The following is a 22993-nucleotide window of genomic DNA, read 5'->3' as shown; positions in this document are numbered from 1 at the left end:
TATGTGTGTCTTGTTTGCTCTAGGTAGGCAGCGAGATCCTTGTTTTGTCAAATAGTCGTTGCCGCCTAGTGGCAGGGTGAAACTAAGTGTCGTCGGATTTATTTTCCGGCGGCAACATAGTTGGAGAGCTATTTTATTATACATTAGGATATGTAATTGTTGCTTCATCGTTAATTGGGTTACATATCGACTACTCTCTCCACCATGTCACCATTGTTCGAAAGCAAATAGAGTCGTCATTAGTATGGTACTCTTTACTAGTTGGTGTTGTGTTAGGTACTTGTTTGTAGGGATCTTTGATATTTTGTCAGGTCTTTGTAATCCGGGGTTTAGGCTTCACGTCTCTCCTTGTATTCAACGGTTTCATTAATGAATACTTGAGGGCAGTCGCACTAGCCCTTACATAAAAAAACGTTATCTCAAGTGATTATAAATTAGAAAATAGTTAATAAACTTGGAATAAAATTAAAAAATAGTCACTTTTAAAATATTTTCCGGACAATATTGTCATTTCCCTAACTATTCTTTTTCCTTTTTCTTCGAATTCCGACAATAACTTTGTCGTCTGGTGATAGATTTGAGCATAGTTGGCACCATTGAATATATATATATCTCTCTCTTCTTTCAATTGATACCATACACACTATGAACCGACCACCGTACAAGGCGCAGCAACCCTGACAAGGGACTACCGCCGTCCATGGTGGTACTCCAAGCTATTCCGGCGAAATCAGAGCTGAAAGCTCTCCAATTCTAGTTTTTCTCTTCATTATGAGCATACTCATACCAATCTCTTTTGAATTTTAACATCATTTCATATATTTAGACATTTTCTCTCGGCATGTCACATTCGTTGTTACATTACCTATCACACCTCTTGTCACATCTACTGTGACATCTTTTGTCATACTACCTGTCACAACCCCGCTGTCACACTTGCTGTCACACTTGCTGTTACAACCATTGTCACACCTACTGTCACAACCGCTGTCACACTACATGTCACACATGTTGTCACAACCGATGTCACACTACATGTCACACATGTTGTCATAACCGCTGTCACACTACATGTCACACTTGTTGTCACAACCGCTGTCACACTACATGTCACACATTTTGTCACAACCACTGTCACACCTGCTGTCACACTCGTTGTCACATTATTTTATGTGACTGTTGTGAGAAGAAGAAGAAGAAGAAGAAGAATAAAAACTGCTATGGGCACCTAGAAACTACTTTTGGGCACCCATGTCATCAACATCTTCTTTTTCTCCGACTGCTCAAACACATCTGCAATTCCATCTTTGCCTTCACATTGTCGCCGTCATCTACTATTGCTTCCAAGTCGAGGGATTTCTCATCCATGAGTCCAACTTGCATAAGAGTTGTCAGACCAGATTCAAATATAAGCATCAGTGGCACTCGTGTAAATATTGCTAGAAAAAACTGACTTTTTTTCTAATTTTACAATCTTGCTCTGACTATTTTCTAATTTCATGTGTCAAAATAGATTTTTTTATAAGAAGTCCTAAAATCTCAGGAAAAGTTTTCATTAAAGACCTTATAATAAGGACTTGGTGATGACTTTCAAATGGATGATTAAATGACACTACTTTTTTTTCAGAGCTTAAATATTTGTTATGGTAGTCTAATATGTAGGGTGGCTATGCAATTCGAGCTGGTGCATATGTACTTGTGTTTCTCGCGTTGTAAGATTGTCTAGCTTGAGAAGAGAGAAAAGAACATATCACCCCTTTTTAACCACATAATTGTATGCTATATCTAGAAGAGTGATCTAGCCTGCATATTGAAAAGTATGAATCAAGTTTTTGGCCAGAAAAAATTATAGGAAAAGCAGTGGCAAGAGTAATAAAAAGGACTCAAGATCGATGTTGATGTTCACTTTACACTTCACATATGTATATGGAACGAGGGTTTTGATCAGGAGCAGCTGTCGTGAACATTGAACGATCACATGGACATTGGACGCAGATCAGATCAGATAAGATCAACTCTATTCTCTCGCTGTTCAAGTTAATTTTTCAGAACAAGTTACAGCCAATTACCTAAGTATGTTCCCCCTTTCCTTCCCTCACCAGCCACAGTTCAAACTTTGTCTGCAAGAACCGTACAGAAACACCACCCGTTGTTCTGTGAGGTCTGTCTAATTCTTCATGCGTAATGCCCTTAGGGTTTCCATTGTTGCGAGCTACGTACTCTTCTTACTCACGTACCCCAACAATAATAGTATAATACCACGTTCATTTTCGTGATTTATGGGGAAGTAAGGTCATCTCCAAACCCATGGGCTATTGTACTACAATCGGGGAATTATAACACACTTCGTCTCCAACTTATAGACTAGTGTGCCACAAAAATATACCAAAAACAGCCCGAAAGGTAAAGTTGAAAAAAAAAATTGTGGTACACTAGCACACATGGGTCACTCTTAAAAAACTACATTTTTATCGTTGTTTTGGTAAATAATTTCATAAATACTAACATTGTTTAGTGGATATATATATTTCATTATTTGAAAAAGAAAATTGTATTTTTCTTTGTTGAAATAATATATTATAATACTAAATTCGAATTTGTTCCGGGAGAATTACTATTCTACCCTTGTATGTGTCTTAGCCTAATAGGTTTCCTGTTAGGAGATAGATTAGCATCTCCGTAATAGATTAGGACTCCGAATCCTACGGGATTGTGGTTTTGTAAATGCCTATATATAGGCCACCATATCATTCAATAATACACAATTTTTCATCCTGAAACACGTTATCAGCACGTTGCTCTAAAACCCTGAACTTTTAGAGCCCTAGAAATTTTTTCTCTTCTCCACCGCCGGCCACCGTCGTCTCCGGCCTCCGACATCTTCCCTTCGACGTTTCTCGTCGGTGCAGCCCCTGCTCGCCGTCGCTGCAGCCCCCCCCCCCCCCCGCTGCTACCTCTGCAGCCCCGCGCGCAGCCCCTGCATGCTGCCCCTGCAGCCCCTGCATGCTGCCCCCGCAGCCCCGCGCGCAGCCCCTGCATGCTACCCCCGCAGCCCCCGCAACGCAGCCCTGCACGCACGCAGCCCTGCTGCCCCCCGCATCGCAGCCGCATACAGCCCCGCACGCAGATTCTGCCCTGCGGCCCCTGCTGCCCTGCAGCCCCTGCGACCCCCCTGCTGCCCCTGCACGCAGCCTCCGCAGTCCTGCAGGGTATCCTCCGCATTCGCTCCGCAAAAACATCTTTTTACCCCGAAAAACCCCGCATCAGAGGATTCAAAATTGCTCCTCCCGCATATATACGCAATGAACGCGAACTGCACAAGCAAACTCTTCGCTCAAGAGAAGCTACTCCCGTCTTCTCTACCCTTTTGGGCCTTTAAACTATTTCTCTTTTTTCCTTTTTATTTTCCTATTGCTTATTAAATCGTTTATTTGCACGTTTTCGTTTTCTAACTATGTTTCACGTGCTTGCATAGGAAAAGTGATCACTCGTCGTACTATGGTGATGACATTCATGCCGAGATGGACGATACTTTTGTCATCTACATATGATTTTGATCGTATCCTCCCAAGATTTTTATGTCATCGGACGAAGATCGAAAAGGAATTCATCAAGCAACTTCATGCATGACAATCGATTTGCAGTGCAATTTAATTATATGCGGTCTATTTGGCAGACCAACAAGTATGTTTTTCTTAAAGTTGCTGCTTTTGAAGATATATATATAAATTATCTGGCACTATTAGCCTTTTTCATGTCTTCTTTTCCGGCCTTTCTTATAACACCGATGAGACCAAAGAGGGATATGATTCCCCTCTTGGTCGACGTTTTTCGTGTGACGGTCCTGGGGGAGTCACGTTATTATTTAAAAAGGAAGATATCGATTTCGTGTGGTCGCCTGAGTGCACCGCTGTTTTGGGTGCGATCATGAGAATCGCCGATATGCATCGATTATTTTGTGACCATATACATCACAACACTTCTAATTCCGGTTACATACTTGAATAGTTTCGATTATTCGAAACCTATACAACTCTCGTTTCTTATGGATGCGTCGTCATCGCGACTGTTATTTGAATGTTTGAGTTTCTTAAACTCATGTCTATAAACGATAATCTCAAGGTCTACGTACTCATTTATTTGAGTTGATTCATTACTCTGATGCAGCACTATTTGCTGACAAACAGATCCCAAAAATAACGAATTCTATGGGACACACTTAAAAGTGATTTAATGAACGTCTATGACGACATATTACCAGAGTTGACCTTGAAACATGCTCCACATCCGAGAAACACATGTCATTTATTGGCACCTGTATCTATTTCTCGAGGGAATTTTGGAGATGGAAACGTAACATTCTTGCATTCTCAAGTAAGCACATTTTTGAGCCTCAGGCTAAGGCTCTGCCCAATCAGATATACAAGATTTTGTTGCTACAGACTTTTGATTAGTCAATTTATTTTGACTATGTCTTCTGCTTACTATTTTTCAAGTATGACGTTGGCATTGCCATGATTATTGCTCGACTTTAGCTTAAGTCGTCTATTGGAATTGGAAGCTTGTTTTTGTTGTATTAAATATTGGCATATTCTATAAAATCTCTCGTATTTCTTGTTTACAAGATTGACTCGTGAGAATTTTATTTGCCTTGGCTTAGCATGCATGGTCAACGTTGCAACTAACGTGGTTTTTAAATTGGCCGCTTTTGGGTTACATGGGACCCCAATAGCAATACATTGTGATTTTGGACTTTGAAATTTGGAAAACGGACCTCGGAACGTCAAAATTGACACCGTTTTTCCCGGTTACTCTTCCGGCGTTTCCGGAACGTTTTTTGACGTTTTACCGGCGTATTCGCCGCATTCCGGCCATATTCCGGCGTTTCCGGCACCGCCATCCATTTCCGGACGGCGTTCCCTATCGGACCTGAAGTTATGGCCTCCATACCGGCCAGGTCCGGCCACTGCCGGCCGGATTTCCGGCAATCGGTGCCGCCGGCTTCCGACGAGTTTTTCTGACGTTTTTTTTTTCGTCGTTTCTCGTCATGTTTTCCGCATATTTCAGCAGTTCTTGCTGTCACGTTTTCCCAGTCCAAATTTCACCCGGTTTTGAGTTAATTTGACATGGTTTTCCGGTTAATTTTCCGGTTTTCTCCAAGTCGTTTCATAGCTCAAATGATTTTATTATTATTGGTGACCACCCGCACCAAATGGAAGGTTTTCCACCGTATTGTTTGGTATTCAACTGCTCCAATACCATGTTTTTCCAACTCTTGAGTTGAAGAATGTAGTTATATTGCCATATGATACATTCGATGGGATTGCCATTTGTTTCAATCCCCTCTCTTACAATATCCTACGGCGTATTGTGTAAAGAAGTTCACCGCGTTGTTGACTCTCTTAATCTTCATTTTGAGAATGTCCCGCCATGAAATCGAGTGTCTTGCTAATTGCGTAACCACCCACACTGTCCTACGGCGCAGGTAGTTGTTTTACGGATCTCGTACGGAGATTGTATTGTATATCTTCGTGCCTTGCTAAGTTTTAAAGGCCATTCATGCCAATGATGGATTTTCATCTTGATATTTGTGTTAAGAATGGAGAGGAATAAATCTATCTGATTTCATTGACAGTATCTTTTTCAAGCTTCGACAGTAGCTTTGTTAGCTTGTAGACATAGTTTTGCTTGCCTGCAGCGGTAGTTTATGTAACTCAAGATTCTTTGAATCATGGGTTCGGTTTTACTGTCTTCTCGGTTTTGACATGATCGTTTTTTGGTCATTTTGAACAAAATATGATGATTCGAGTTCTTTGAAATTCACATTATCATCTATTTTTCATGTTCACGAAGCGATTGGAGGACCACCTCACCCATGCTCCACACGGTGAGGCCGAGCCTGCCTATTTCGGCGGCTCCATGGCATTTAGGCCATCGGTGGCGGCATCCCATCCTTCACAGGAGCTTTGTGATGCCTCCCGTGTTTCCTAATGCCTCCATGGTGATCTCTGATGACCATCGCTCATTTTCCAAAGCTTGTTCTTTTGCTAGATTTCAAGGAAGTCCTTATTTGCTAAGGCTCCAACCGAGAACATTCCATTCTTACAAAGTATTTAAGGTGACATTAGTGGACCCTATCCAACCGAATACGGACATTTTTCGGTATTTTTATGGTATAGGTTAAGAGCATCGACGCGTTGGTCACACGTCGCTTTGCTTTCCACAAGAAACGCTGCATTCGCTAAAGTTTTTAGCTATGATCATCATACTAAGGGCTCACCACCCTCCCCATCCTCTCAAATCTATTTGATTGGATACCGTTGGATAGTTCACCTCCACGACTTTGATGATTTCGTTTTGCATATCTACTGGGATCGTCGTTGAACATAGTTCCTCATGTTCATTCACTGCACGATCTAGCAGAGCTCGGACTTGGTTATGTGTACTAACCTACCGATTTTTGCATGGGGATATGTAATGATGTTGCATGCAGCGACACTTATTCGTTTTAGACCCACAACTTGCCAAGCGTTTAGTGCGTACCAGATGGTTACTGGATACGATCCCAATGTTCTTTTCCTTAAACGCCTATTTGGTTAAAGTTGTTTATGTGCCTCTATTGTAGTTATCTCAATGGGTCTACTTGAAACGATTAAGTATTCTGGTTGGTTATGATTTATGAATCACCAACACTTGTCCGCTATTTCCAATCTACAATTGTTGATCTCTATCCTGCGATATTAGCAGACGGTCACTTTGATGAGACATACTTCCCGTCGTTAGGGGGAGATATGGAATGCTCCCATTCTGGTTTTAACGCCAGGAATTGACGTGGTGTGGCACTATGTCTCAATAAGATCCCGCACTACTCAAAGTGAGCAAATGTGCAACGCATTATCGACCTCCAAGATTCGATGCTCAATGACTTTACCGATATTGCGAAAGTGACGAGATCGCACATAAATGCTGTGATGTGCCGGTAAGGTTGGAGCTCTCAGAATATGAGAGAATTTCATATGACCTGGTCCTAGCACCGTTGCCACCATCCCTGATAGTGGGAAGGAGGCCGGCGATGGCACCATCGTACGTTGTGGTGTTGTCGGCGCCCGTGGCATTGCACCACAAAACAAGGGCGGCAAACGAAAAGATGGACTAGTAAGGGTCATAGCTTCGGTCTTGGCTCCTGCCTAGATGAGGGGGAGACCATTATTCTCTAGAATCAAATCTAGAAAGAAGCGAACTGCGTAGGCACAAGTATTTCGCCCATCATCAAGAGATATCCTCTAAACATGTGTATCAACTAAGTTTCTGTGGGACGCTACAGACTCCTTTTGTTGATGTTAGAGAAGAATATAAATCTCACGAATTGATCGTATACAGCGCGCGCGTGTGTTTAATGTATTGATCTCCCATGATTGATGATGTATTCGCTTATGCTCTTATTCTGTTGTAAAGCATCAATGATGAGCAACTTGACCGAAGTGGAAAGAATCAATACATGCTGAACTAGACTTGTTATGTTGGTCGTTGTTCGTAAGTGTAATGAGAAAGATGAAGTCATGCGATATACGCAGGACTTATTGCGCAAAGATTGTCTCATTATCCTAGTATTGAGTACGATGAGTTATATTCTCTCGTTATGGACATAATTGCTTTCCGCTACTTGATCAGTAGTAGTGTCCATGAAAACTGATTTGCAGCATATGATAGTGGTCATAGAATATCTGTAAAGGGATCTTGACGCAGATATGAGAGTGCCCGAGGGACTTTAAATTCCTCCAGACCACGGAGAGCTTATGTAATCAGATTGCGACGTTCGAGAGAACGTAGTACAATCGGTTGCAAGAACTCATACCCATATGTGTTCATATGAAGCTAATTCTTGATTCTCTATTCCGTCTAAGTATAGATGATGAAGAGATTCAATGAGCTATACATTCATACATGCTAGTGTTGTTGGGACACTATTGCTTTCATTATGATGTGATTAACTATGCGCCTATGCATTGTCATTGGACTTGCATTGCTTCTTTGACATGGGTTTAGTTCTACACTTAGTGAACCAACACAAATCCTATCCACACCAACGCCGCCAGCAGCTCCAGCAACATCAACGTACGCCTTGGTGTAGCAGTCGACATTGGTAGCGTAGAGGATGCATACGGTTCCGTCTTGGACCAAAATCAGTCATTCATTGGTCCATTCCCCCATTCTTTTTGCGAAAGACACATTGAATGTGACAAATCAGAATCTGTCCAGTTTCATAGGTCAACTTCAACGAGACTTACAAGACAGCTCGCTCGATGAAATATGGTGAAATATGTGTTTACTTTCCAGGGACATCAACCTTTCTTCATAGCTATCATATTGAGTGCGTTATGGCCGTTTTAGCAAAGTAGGACAGTCCTGTCCGGAAATTTGCAAGTCAGTCAACTTCGACAGAGCATTGTGAACTGGTCCGATCGGATGAGGTTGTGAACCTTATGTCACTGGAAAGCCACGGGTGTCTACTTTTCATAACATTTTACGGTTTGCTGATACCTATTTTGACGAAGAAGTTATGGCCGTTTAAGTGAGTGAAGGTCCTTCTACCCGAGAATCTGATTTTCATTGCAAACTCTTGTTTTGAGTTGTTATGCAATCTTGTTTCCTAAGATCTAAGTTTGGCTAAGTATAGCATGGATGATCTAAGGATGTGTGGCTAGATTAATGATTAATCATTAGCCCAAAACTACGTTTGAGAAGCATGTAATGAACGTTGTATACGTTGTTCTTTGTACTCCATGATTATGGTACTAATCAGGGGGAGTTGTTTCGTAGACTTCAGCGAGAGTCTACCTCACATGATGCTATCAAATGTAGACGGTGCGTTGTGCTCTTTTTCCCTTCGATCAAGCTTTTGTTTTTACCCAAGAGGTTTTTATTTTGCTTGACAAGGTTTTTTCCGAGGCAACGATGTGTGCACCATGCAACCTAGGCATGCGACACAAGGGGGAGTGTTCCGGGAGAATTACTATTCTACCCTTGTATGTGTCTTAGCCTAATAGGTTTCCTGTTAGGAGATAGATTAGCATCTCCGTAATAGATTAGGACTCCGAATCCTACGGGATTGTGGTTTTGTAAATGCCTATATATAGGCCACCATATCATTCAATAATACACAATTTTTCATCCTGAAACAGAATTAAACTTGTATTTTTTTTAGTGTAATAACCTATTAACCATTAAATATAATTTATGAAATTTAAATTAGTTAAGTTGTCATGTAATTTTAATTTTTATGAAATAAGATAAAAAGTAATAGTTTATTATAATATAATTTTTATTTTAATTAGTTAAATTTCATGTAATTTTAATTTTTCATACTATATTTAATTTTATAATTTATAAAAATAAAATTGTAATTAAATGATAGTATATAAATTAAAAAGTACATAACACATTAAAAATTATTAAAATGTTAGACTGTAACACACTTAATACTAATTTAGTGTGCTAAATATAGCTCAGGAATTATAAATAGCAATTTGAGTAGGAGATGACCACATAAGAAGATAAGATGAATGATACAAGCACATACAGAGAGCTAGTGATCGATAACTTTTGATTCTTTTCATAAATTTCGATAATAACCCATCTCGAAAATATATTCTATCCACAGCAAAACGAAAGCAACTTGATCGATAAATCTCTCTCGAAGGTCCTGGTGTGTACGGTGTGTACAAACTCAAGCATGCTTTATACTAAAAAGGATGGCAGGCGACTAAAAGAGGAGAGCACCCTATTCATCTATCTCTCACTCTTTTGAGGCTCTCTTTTGAAGGTCTGTTTCAACTGTTGTATATTGAATATGGGTGCTGATTTTGGCACACCTTATTTTACAAACGGCACACCCTTAGCTTTTTTAAATAATTTGTTATTCATTTGATATATTTATCTTCCAAAACTACTCATCTGTCTCTCTCTTTCTGGCTTCCTCCTCTCTGCAACTTCCTCTGCAAAATAGCACAGCCACAACCCTTACAGCTTCTTACAAGTTCCCTGATGCCAAAGACCAAACATCTCAACCATCACAACCCGAAACCCAAACCCGATATAAACAAAGAAGCCACTCCTCCACACAAAACCCTGTTGATTTCCCCCTGAAATATCACCAACAATCCCACGCCAACCCAAATTTTTCAATGAATCCAAAACGATGATTACGTTCATAACCACTCATCTTGTTTCCATTGGGATTGGATTTCAGTATAGAATGGAAATTAGATTGATCAATTTGTAGACCCTTTGCATTCGAGTGGAATTCTTCGAAAATAAAACGGATCTTTCCAATTAAAAGAATAATAGAAATTGGATGAGCAGAGAAGAGGGGATTCTGGAGAGGAGAGGCACGGGCCGTGGAAAAGGAAAATCTGGAAGAGAAGATTAGGGGTGTCATTGATTGGCGCTGATAGGGCGGTGAGGATAGAAAATTCAAAGGAGTGAGACATTGAGAGAAGGTGGTCGATCTAGTACGTACTCGATCTATATATTAAGCTTGAGTATCGATCATTACATACTAATGATACTATTCCTTTCTTCATCGTATTGGATTAGTGACATACAGATTATGTACACTGAAACTCGAATTGATCAAAATAAAAAATAGTTTAAGCCACGTACATTGTTACTTTTTTGGTCAAGTTTCTTAATTCTTGCCAGATTAATCAATATAGACTTACAGAAGGGATATTGTACACGCCGGAGATCGACTTGTTCGGACTTCAGACTTCTCTTTTGATCTTATTATTAGAACAGATGGTGGCTGTAAGGCTTATGGTGTTATGCCGATGAAATTTCGAGTCGTTTGAAGGTAATAACCAGAGGCGGATCTAAGTGGTAACTTGTCTGGGCTCAAGCCTAGATAGAATTTTTCTATATATAAATTTTTAAGTGTATTTGGATAAGAAATGTAGGCTTAGTTTAATTGATTAAGTGACTGATTCATCTTCCTCCGTGTGTGATTGAGGGAGGATTCTCCCTTCACTCATTTAGTTTTCATTTTTTTAAAGCTTTATTAACATGCAAGATTTTTTTCCTTTCTCATTTTCATAATTTTTTTCTTCCTTTAAAGATTTGACATGCAAGATTTTTTTTTCCTTCTCTTTTTCTTCATCTTCATTTAAAAAAAATTCACTTTCATTCGGTATCAACATTGAAAATAATTAGTTCATTATATTATTTTCTCTTTCTTAAATTTTTTTTAAATGACAATATCGTCAAGCTTTATACATATTTAGCTACTTAGCCAGCTCTTTTGGACTTGGCGGGGTCTTCTTGGACAATGCCAAAAGCAGCCTACCATGTTGATCGGTAATGATATTTTAGGTGAAAAGAATTATATGATGTTTTGGTATTTTGTGTATTGACTTGTCCTATCAAATTGAGTGTGTCCTCATTTTGTTGTCCCCGCAGCTAATCTGCCCTCAATTCTTTAATTATTGTAGGCTGTCAAAATTGTCTTCATCACATCAGTGTACTTAATCCAACATATATATGACAGATACATGTCAATATGAGTTCTTAATGATAATGCATTACTGCATTAGCATTCACATCCTTAATTTCATGCTTGGCCACAACTCCGACTTAATTTCATCCAGCAAATTATAACGCTTTGCTCGGCACATGCATCATGCATGCAATGAGACTATGAGAGGTCAGGCCAACAGCTAGTAAATTTGTTTCCTTTTCACGTTCTTGTATAATCCTGTCAAATTGTTTAACTAGAAAAACAAAACGAGATTGAGAGAAAAAGAGAATGTATAAACGATCAATATTGATATTCGATATATCCGTATGGCTAAAGTCCGCTAAACTATCCTTAAATTCCAAAATGAATGTTTCAAGGATTTCTGTTCAATTGTGATTACCAACAAACAGAAAACTTCAACTCAATGAACCAATATCACAAAGTGGGGATTAAGTCAAGCAACATGCATAAATTATTAGACTGAAAGGATGAGTACGTAGACGAGTAGTATTGACTATGACTTCCAAAAACCAAACCAATTGGTTAGAATGAATTTAAATTCGACTTTATAATATATTTTATCATGATTTTAAAACCAAACCAAGTAGTCTATGTCACTCTATCCTTTTTTTTTGTACGGGGAATTTATTGCATAGATTTAATACTTATAACCATTATCCCCAATGCTTACAATCGAAGCAAGAAAACGAATTAAGAACAAAAGTTCTCAATCGAGCACACTCGTATACAAATAAACAATCTCGTCTCCTACGAACTAATGGATCTAGATTAGCTACTTGTTTGGATTGGTTGGCGGCGGGGAATGGTGCGGTGTAGTCGAAGGCCGTCTGTGATTAACGATCTAATGGTGGTGTTGGATAACTCTGAGATTATGGTTTGGATCTAGATCAATTTTCCTCGATTCGATCTGGGGAAGGTCTGGATTTTCTTAAGAGTTCTTTCATGACACCATGAGGAGGGAGTGGTGGCAGCGGTCCACCAAGATCAGAGTGATGACACCGGCGGAGATTCGTTGGGGGCGGCAGGGGTTTCCGGCATACGGTCTTCTATGTTTTTACTGTTTTTATTATGTTATGTTAGTTGGGTTTACATTCTTGTTTTCAATAAAAGGAAGTGGGCTTTTTCCCGGTGTTTGCACTCTTTGTGTCTGGTTTATTTTAGGTAGGCTGTGAGTTCATTGTTTTGTCAAATGATCGCAGCCTCCTAGTGGTAAGATGAAACTTGTGTCACTGGTATTTTCTAGTAACAACATAGTAAGAAAGCTGATATACATGGTAATTTAGTGCTCGGCATGACCATTGCCTTTCTAGTATGTCGTCGAATTTATAAAACAATTGATTGTGCTAATGGTATACAACTTGCTAAAAGGTGCTTATTACAATGCATAGGTTATGTAGTGACGTCTGATATTATTTCGGGATGTTCTTACAGTATGGGGTTTAGGCATAATGACCCTTCTTGTATTCTGCGGTTTAATTAATAGATACAACATGAGGGCAGTCTATAGTCCATTAAAAAAACATGAACTAGTTTCATTTTGGCATAAATACATGATAATTTTTAAATTTTCATTAAAAGTGGAATCTGACGGGATTAAACATGACTTGAATTATTCGTCCTATATCCCATTTCACCATAATTAAACGGGACGGGATTGTGACGGAATTGACATTTTTAAATTTCAATTTAGTTCCACCCTGATAAATTTTCGGGTGGGATCAAGACGGGTTCGAGATTATGGTAATTTATTCCCACCCCTAAATACATTAGCTTGTAATTGCCATCGTTCTTCCATTCCCCAAATTGCAAGCTTCAATTTCGTAAATGAACATAGTTCTACTTTAGTCGCATGTTTACGTCACCGGAATAGAATTGTATTCCCCCATATTCGATTCCATTCTAGTGTTTACTTGCATAAAGGATGAGAATTGTGGTGGGGGCCACCTTTTAAATTTGGGATAAACCCGGATTTGTATTCCAGGTCAGAATCAGAAGGGGAATAGATTTGTGGTGGGGCCCATCTTCCAAACTCAAAAATATCCTCATATTTTTAACAAATTACAAACCTACCAAATCCCAAGGGTAATTTAGTATCAAGCTACATTTAATTTCAACTCCTTATTATAGATAAATAAAAACAATCGTAATTAGTTTCATTCTCATTCTTTCTATATTATTATATTCCGTCTCACATTCATTTTGATTTTATTTCAGATGACTTTTATTCTTAGTAAATAAAACGCGCTGTAAATTTTTATTTACTGTATGCGATTAAAATGATAATCTTAATCATGTCGATATTATTTTACAACGATGATGTAGCAAACTCAGTCGATAAAAACAAAAAATCACAACCATGTTTCAGGATGAAATAATTATGTATTATTGAATGATATGAGGGCCTATATATATGCATTACATCACCTGAATCCCGCAGGATTTGGAGTCATAATCTATTACAGAGATGTAAATCTATCTCTAACATGAAACCTAATAAGGCTAAGACACACACAAAGGTAGAGTAATAATTCTCCCGGAACACTCCCCCTTGTGTCGCATGCCTAGGTTGCATGGTGCACACATTGTTGCCTCGGTAAAAACCTTGTCAAGCAAAATAAAAACCTCTTGGGTAAAAACAAAAGCTTGATCGAAGGGAAAATGAGTACAACGCACCGTCTACATTTGATAGCATCATATGAGGTCTCCCCCTGAAGTCTACGAAACAACTCCATCTAATTAGTGCCATAATCATGGACTACAAAGAACAACGTATACAACGTTCATTATATGCTTTTCAAACGTAATCTTGGGTTAATCATTAATCATTAATATAACCACACATCCTTATATCATACATGTTATACTTAGTCAAACTTAGATCTAAGGAAACAAGATTGCATAACAACTCAAAACAAGAGTTTATAATGAAAATTCAGATTCTAGGGTAGAATGACCTTCACTCACTTAAATGGCCATAACTTCTTCGCCAAAATAGGTATCCGTGAACCGTAAAATGTTCTGGAAAGTAGACACCCGTGGCTTTCCAATGACATAAAGTTCATAATGTAATTCGATCAGAGCAGTTCACAATGCTATGTCGAAGTTGACTAACTTACAAATTTCCGGACAGAACTGTCCTACTTTGCTAAAATGGCCATAACTCACTCAATATGATAGCTATAAACAAATGGTTGGTGTCTCCGGAAAGTAGACACATAGACATTTCCAAAGGTACTAATTTCACCATATTTCATTGAGCGAGCTGTCTTGTAGGTCTTGTTAAAGTTGACATATGAAACTGGACAGATTCTGATTTGTCACATTCAATGTGTCTTTCACAAAAAGAATGAGGGAATGGACCAATGAAGGACTGATTTTGGTCCGAAGCGGAACCGTACGTATCCTTTACGCTACCAGTGTCGACTGCTACACCTAGGCGTACGTTGATATTGCTGGAGCTGCTGACGGCGTTGGTGTGGATAAGATTTGTGTTGGTTCAGTAAGTGTAGAACTAAACCCATGTCAAAGGAACAATACAAGTCCAATGACGATGCATAGGCATAGAGTTAATCACGTCATAATGAAAGCAATAGTGTCCCAACAACACTTACATATATGAATCTATAGCTCATTGAATCTCTTCATCATCTTTACTTAGACGGAATAGAGAATCAAGAATTATCTTTCATATGAACATTTATGGGTATGAGTTCTTGCAATCGATTGTACTACGTTCTCTCAAATGTCGCAATCTGATTACATAAGCTCTTTGTGGTCTGGAGGCATTTAAAGTCCATTTGACACTCTCAGATCTGCGTCAAGATGCATTTACAGATATTCTATGACCACTATCATATGCTGCAAATCAGTTTTCATGGACACTACTACTGATCAAGTAGCGAAAAGCAATTATGTCCATAACGAGAGAATATAACTCATCGTAGTCAATACTAGGATAATGAGACAATCTTTGCATCATAAGTCCTGCATATATTGCATGACTTCATCTTTCTCATTACACTTACGAACAACGACCAACCGGCTGGCGGCAGTCGGAGCTGGCCCGCAAGAAGGCCGGGGCTGTTGTCCGACAAGGGACGCCGGCAGGAACCGGATGGTGGCGCCGGAAACAATGTAAGTGGCCGGAAGGAGGCCAAAACGCCGGAAAACGTTCCGGAAATGCCGGAACAGTAACCGAGAAAAACGACGTCAATTTTGACATTCCGAGGTCCGTTTTCCAAATTTCAAAGTCCAAAATCACAATGTAGTGCTATTGGGGTCTCATGTAACCTAAAAGCGGCTAATTTAAAAACCACGTGAGTTGCAAACATTGACCATTCATGCTAGGTTTAAAGCAAATAAAATTCTCACGAGTTCATCTTGTAAACAAGAAATACGAGAAATTTTATTGAATATGCCAATATTTAATACAACACAAACATGTTTCTAATTCTAATAGACAACTTAAGCTAAAGTCGAGCAAGAATCATGGAAATGCCAACGTCATACTTGAAAAATAGTAAGCAGAAAACATAGTCAAAATAGATTGACTAATCAAAAGTCTGTAGCAACAAAATCTTGCATATCGGATCGGGCGGAGCCTTAACCTGAGGCTCAAAAAATTTGCTTACTTGAGAATGGAAGAATGTTACGTTTTCATCACCAAAGTTCCCTCAAGAAATAGAGACAAGTGCCAAAAAAATGGCATGTGTTTCCTGGATGCGGAGCATGCATCAAGGTGAACTCTGATAATACAACGTCACAGACGTTTATTGAATCATTTTAACTGTGTCCCATAGAATTCGTTATTTTTGGAATCTTTTGTCAGCAAATAGTGCTGCTTCAGAGTAATGAATTTCAACTCAAATAATTTAGTACGTAAACCTTGGGATTATCGTTTATTGACATGAGTTTAAGAAAACTCAAACATTCAAATAATAGTCGTGATGGCGACGCATCCATAAGAAACGAGGGTTGTATATGTTTCGAATAATCGAAACTATTCAAGTATGTAACATAAATTAGAAGAGTTGTGATGTATATGGTCACAAAATAATCGATGCATATCGGCGATTCTCAAGAACGCACCAAAAACAGCGGTGCACTCAGGTGACCACACGAAATCGATTTTTTCCTTTAAATAATAACGTGACTCCCCCATGACCGTCACACGAAAAACGTTGACTAAGAGGGGAATCATATCCCTCTTTGGTCTCATCAACGTTATAAGAAAGGCTGGAAAATAGACATGAATAAGGCTAATAGCGCCCGATAATTTATATATATATATATATATATATGTTCAAAAGCAGCAACTTTAAGAAAAACATACTTGTTGGTCTGCCAAATAAACAGTATATAATTAAATTGCTCTGCAAATTGATCGTCATGCAGGAAGTTGCTCTTGCGTGAATATGCGGGAAGAGCAATTTTGAATCGTTTGATGCGGGGTCTTGCGGGGCAAAAAGATGTTTTTTGCGGACCGAATGCAGAGGAGACCTTGTGGGGTTGCGTGCGAGGGCTGCAGGGAGGGGTTGTAGGGGCATCAAGGGGGTCGCAGGGGCTGCATGGCAGGAGTTGCATGTGCAGCAGGGGGGTTGCAGGGCAGAGTTGCAGGGGCAGCAGGGGGTCGCAAGGGCTGCAGGGGGTTTGCAGCGGCGCCGAGCAGGAGCAGCGGCCGACGGGAAGATGCCGGAGGCCGGAGACGAAGGCGTCCGGCGGTGGAGAGAAAAAAAAATTCTAGAACTCTAAAAGTTTAAGGTTTTACGGCAACGTGTGTGATAACGTGTTTCAGGATAAAATAATTATGTATTATTGAATGATATGAGGGTCTATATATAAGTATTACATCAATTGAATTCCATGATTCGGAGTTCTAATATATTACAGAAATATAAATCTTTAACAGAAAATCTAATAAAATTAAAACACATAAAAAAGTATAATAATAATTATCTCAGAAAAAATTACGTATTTTTAAATTTTAACTTGAAATCAGATGTCTGATCCGTTCAATCCGTCTCGATATCTTCAACCCCCTCAAAAAGGCAGTCATTAACGTGCCGTCAGATTTAGTTTCAAAAACCCAGGACATCAAAAGTTGTTTGTTGTAGATTACTGAAGTACCCCTCCAACTTACCGCAAACCTCAGTCCTTATACGAGAACAGGAGGCTAACTTGTTTAACAATGCGAAGGGTAGTACCGGAAGTACAGGTAAGTATGCAAAAGTCATTTCAACCAGTTTCACCTTTTTCTCTGTCTCTCCTTTGTTCTGTCTGAAAGAAGCTAATTAATGAAATGACCCCCGGAGTTACCTCCTCACGCGCCTTACAGGAGATTGCATGTAACTTTTTCCGTCGTTATACATATATTACATTGAAAGTTAAATTTCCTTTGATGTTTTCAGTAGGGTACTAAAGTGAAACTTATCAACATGCCATTTTTCTGCTGTATCATAGCAAATATTTAACTGTTTCTGTGTCGAATCATACAAATAGAACGGCTTTGTTATATAAAATATTCTCGATATGATGATAATATGATGTGTATTTCATTGAACGTTTGCGTTTTTCGACTTAAATCACTTTTTTCCTAACTAGTATAACTCTGCCGTTATTTGTAACTATTAACTCTCTCTTACGGATTTTGTTTATACGTCAGTCAAAATTTTCATCATTTGCTTGAAAATGACCCTCTCTTGGATATGAGTTGTGAAATCTTTGTTGACCTTGTCAAATTTTAGCATGACTGGTTTTTATTTTCCATTAAATGTGAACATTTTTTTTCCATATCATAATATCATTTGTGAAAATGAAACTTGGTGTTTAGCAAATGGAATTGGAGGTTGGAAATTACGTGGTGAGTTGGGAGAGTGGGATTGGATTTGACTGACAGTAACCCTAGATGAGAGAGATAACTACGTCTACAGACAAAAGCCACATAAAAGAAAATAAATAAAACCCTTTGATTTTGTTTTTTGAAAAACAAAAAGAAAGAGAGAGGAGAGAGAGAACTCACTTTACCACTTTTATATGTTGCACGCATCCACATAGCAGAAAACAGAAGGAAGACGAAGTACTTCTCAAAGGCAATTTCAGAACACAAAAGAAAGAAAGAAAACGTACCCAAAGCGCCTAAACCCATTTTCAAGCAATGAAGAAACAGAAGATGGTTCCAACTTTGATCCTTCAGCTTTGAGTTTGCATCCTCTTCCAAACTGAAGCAGCAGCACCCAATTGGATCCCAAGGTGTTTTGTTCTACTGAAATCTCGAACTCTTGAGCTGTGTATTGTGTGTTTAATTAGCCGAAGTGTTAAAATTTGGGTTGGGAACTTGTGGTTTAGAGAGTTGGAGCTCTAAAGTCTGTGTCTTTAGTTGTGTTGTAGCATTGTGGGGTGGTTGGTCTCTTTTTTTCTTTCTCAAGCTGAGATTTTGAAGTGAAGTCAGTTGTCTTTTGGGTCGTTCTTGTTCTTGAAAGCTGGAGGCTTTTGGGTTCTTGGGTTTGTGGGTATCTTTGTTAGTGGTGGTTTTGTTAGATGAAGGCCATGCCCCCACCCTTTGAGGAGTTTCAAGGGAAGGGGGTGTTAGATTTCACTTCTAGTTCTTCAGATTTGTTGGCTTCACAACCACCACAGGGCCACCATCAACAGCCACAAAAGTGGAAGAGCAATTGCTATGTGGGCAGCACTGAGCCCACTTCTGTTCTCGACACAAGAAGAAGCCCAAGCCCTCCTACATCCTCTTCAACCACTCTGTCTTCCTCCCACGGCAGCAGCGGCGGCGGGAGTGGGTCTACAGGCACCACCACTGTCACCGGCGTGGCGTCGGCTCCGGCGGAGAACAAGACATCTGAGGCAGCAGGAGGAGGTCTAGAGGAAGCGAAATGGGGACAACCACTTGGAATGGAGGATTGGGAGAGTGTGCTGTCTGAGTCACCAGGTCAAGAGCAGTCTATTTTGAGGTTGATTATGAGTGACATTGAAGACCCTTCTCTTGGATTGAACAAGCTGTTGCAGAGTGGAGGAGGTGGTTCTCATCATGATTTGGGGTTCAACTTTGGGGTGGAGGATGAAGGTTATGGCGCCTTTGAGGAACACAACAACAGTGGGAGTTTGAATTTGGGGATGAGCAGCATTGTTGACCCTTCACTACAAGCAACATCTTGTTCCGAGATGTCTTTTAATGGCGCAAATGCTACTGCTTTTTCGGCAAACAATATGTTCCAAGGTGCAATGCCTCCTGGTTTGTTTCAACAGCAACAACAATTGGTTGAACCTTTGGATGAGAAGCCGCAGATTTTCAATCCCCATATGGGGATGAATCAAAACCAAGCTCAATTTAATCAAAACCCTGCCATGTTTATGCCTCTGACGTATTCCCAAATGCAAGATCAGTATTTCATGTCCCCACCTCCGGCGAAAAGGCATAATTCCGGTGGCTTTGGACCCAGTTATCCGGTGCAGCGAATGCCATTTCTGAATCCAAATCAGGAGCTATTGGCTCGAGTACAACAGAAACATCATCATCAGCGGCTTCCAATGCTTCCACAACATCTCCAGCACAGGCCATTAATGTTAGCCACCAAGGATAAATTGATGAATAATCTGGAAGGGGATAAGGAATTGATGAACAACCACCAGCTTCAGCAGGCGATAATTGACCAGCTTGTCAATGCAGGAGAGCTGATCGAAACAGGCAATTCGTTACTCGCGCAAGGGATATTGGCGCGGCTCAATCACCAGCTCTCTCCTATTGGTAAGCCTTTTCAGAGGGCTGCTTTCTATTTCAAGGAGGCCTTGGATTTACTACTTAACAACTCTCACTCTTCTGCTAATTTGTCTCCGTTTAGCCTCATTTACAAGATTGCTGCATATAAATCATTCTCTGAAATTTCACCGGTTCTTCAATTTGCCAACTTTACTTGCAACCAAGCAATCCTTGAATCTGTAGAAGGCTTTAATCGTGTCCATGTTATTGATTTTGATATTGGCTATGGTGGGCAATGGGCCTCTTTCATGCAAGAGGTAGCTTTGAGAAATGGTGGTTCGCCCCCTTCTTTGAAAATCACTGCATTTGTATGCTCTTCGATGCACGATGAATTTGATCTGGCTTTCACTCAAGAAAACCTCAAGAACTTTGCTCGTGAGCTCAATTTGGCATTTGAACTTGAAATTGTAAGCATTGAGGTATTAAACTCTGGTTCTTGGCCTACACCACTTCATGGCTCAGAGGGTGTGGCAGTGGCTGTCAATCTCCCAATTGGTTCCTTCTCGAATTCTCCGTTATCACTTCCTTTGGTACTGCACTTTGTTAAGCAGCTTGCTCCCAAAATTGTGGTATCCTTGGAAAGGGGCAGTGATCGGCCTGATATTCCATTTCCCCACCAAATCATTCAAGCGCTGCACTCTTACTCAAGCCTTCTTGAATCACTAGATGCTGTAAATGCAAACCTAGATGCTCTGCAAAAGATTGAGAGGTACTTGCTCCAACCAAGCATCGAAAAGATTGTAATGGGTCGCCATCTTTCTCCTAAAAGGACACCGACACCTTCTTGGAGGACTCTGTTTTTGTCATCTGGGTTATCCCCATTGACATTCAGCAATTTCACTGAATCCCAAGCTGAGTGCTTGGTTCAACGGACTCCGGTTGGGGGTTTCCATGTTGAGAAGAGACAGTCTTCACTTGTTCTCTGTTGGCAGAGGAAGGATCTTGTGTCGGCCTCAGCGTGGCGGTGCTGAAGGACCAGCATTTTGACCTCGGTTCTACCTTTAGTTTTCCGTCTCCAAGGTGCTTCGTAACTTACTGCTAGTTTCGGATCCTTATGAGTTTTCTTGCTTCTATGCTAATTGTCTATGGTGCTGTAGGCCTATTTGTTTCTAATGAAGAAACCAGACATTCAAAAGTAACTCAATGGCTTTGTACAGTTTTTTTTTCTTGGCATTTCTAGTTTATAACTTGAATTTCAGTATTTCTATGGTTGCTGTTTGTCAGAGCTAGATTGTGAATGTTTGTTGTACACCATCTAACTAAGAAACTTATGTTTAACTGATCAAACTTTTGAACCTTCAAATACATTTATGACTGGAAACTGTATCTAAGTTGGTCAACTTTTCTTGCTTAACCATTACTCTTGTCCATATTGTTGCATCACTTGTATGCAATTCTTTTAGCCTGACCTGGAAAGAGCATTTGGAATGTTAATCATAATTGGCTTCAAACTTAATTGTGTTTTATGAATTATGATCATGGCACCAGTGGCACAAGTGCACAACCTCCACATTCCTTTTGTTTTGATTTTGAAGATTGTCTACAACATGGTTCTGTCTGCTGGCGTCTACATTAGATGTTACACTTTGCAGCTACAATATAGCAGTGCAAGTCATGAGATATTTATATTTAAAACTGTCAATACACTGTCTGAAATATGTTGCATTTCTTTTTATATCTGGCCAGAACACAGTTAAGTTAGGTATGCAGTTCAATCCAATATTTGAGAACCACACTATGGCTTCAATGCAGTAGGTTATGTACTTGGGTTGTTATTATTCAAATAGATTTGTGTATTTAGTTATGTTACTATCTTACTCTAGAACTTCCCCTGATTTAAAGGATCTCAAGAGGTTAATATGTTGCACCAAATCTTAAACCCCATCTCCACAGTACAACTAGATTAACTCCAAATCTTTATATATTAGGTTTGTTATCAATCATAGATTATTAACAATAAATTCTGGTAGGTACTCCATAAGTTGATGTATGACATCGTCTAGTTTAACAATTTTTAAAGGGTTTGAAGGATAGGATGTTGTCGTAAATTAGAAAATTGGCCCTAAATTAGCCTGAGCATTCATGCATTTGTTGGACTTGATCAATGCTTGTTATAATTTTTGTGCTGAATGTCAATCATGGTTGGTGTATTAGACACCTTTATATGCATTAATATAAATTTAAACACAATGTATCGTACACTAATGAATAATGCATGTATTGTCTGTTCTGTATTAATATAGATATGATAATTGCTTATGTTTGTGTGTTTAGTATTCTTTTTGTGAGCTTCCCCTAATGAAATCACATATTCACATGGGTTGTGTTCCTATTGTTCCCCTCACATGATTAGTTTAGACTCTTTCCTTTTAGCACCTTCGAAGGCCTTCATTAAACTAGGATTTTGTTTTATAGTCTAGCCTAATATTAAATCATTGAGATCATGATGCATGAATTGTTTCTCATATTAAGTATCCTCTACAAGTTTATACATTGCTCGACCAAAAGAAGAAGAAAAAAGTTTCATTATCACTTGGCTATGTTATGAAGAAACCAATACTTCCATACTGTTATAATTCTTATCGATTATGATCTAATTATTGTCACGATAAGGTATTAAGGTGTAGGTGTTAAACTATTAGATCATAGGGGGAATTCTCGAACTAATTTTTTTTTCTTTACCTTCTAAAATC

The 22993-nt window shown here is 39.3% G+C and overlaps 1 protein-coding gene across 1 annotated transcript; it reads left to right on the top strand.

Moving 5' to 3' along the window:
• The first annotated feature begins 18581 nt into the window (after positions 1 to 18581).
• LOC126803347 (scarecrow-like protein 22) lies at positions 18582 to 21582 on the top strand. Its single transcript, XM_050531153.1, has one exon. It carries the CDS (start codon positions 19070 to 19072, stop codon positions 21269 to 21271), a length of 2202 nt encoding a protein of 733 aa, XP_050387110.1. The 5' UTR covers positions 18582 to 19069; the 3' UTR covers positions 21272 to 21582.
• The last annotated feature ends 1411 nt before the right edge of the window (positions 21583 to 22993 follow it).

The sequence above is a fragment of the Argentina anserina genome, chromosome 7 (assembly GCF_933775445.1).
Source record: "Argentina anserina chromosome 7, drPotAnse1.1, whole genome shotgun sequence".
Lineage (NCBI taxonomy): Eukaryota > Viridiplantae > Streptophyta > Magnoliopsida > Rosales > Rosaceae > Argentina > Argentina anserina.
This window is presented reverse-complemented; position numbering and strand designations above follow the sequence as displayed.

Coding starts and splice junctions, on each gene's coding strand:
- LOC126803347 (XM_050531153.1), top strand. CDS start 19,070: ATGAAGGCCATGCCCCCACCCTTTGAGGAGTTTCAAGGGAAGGGGGTG.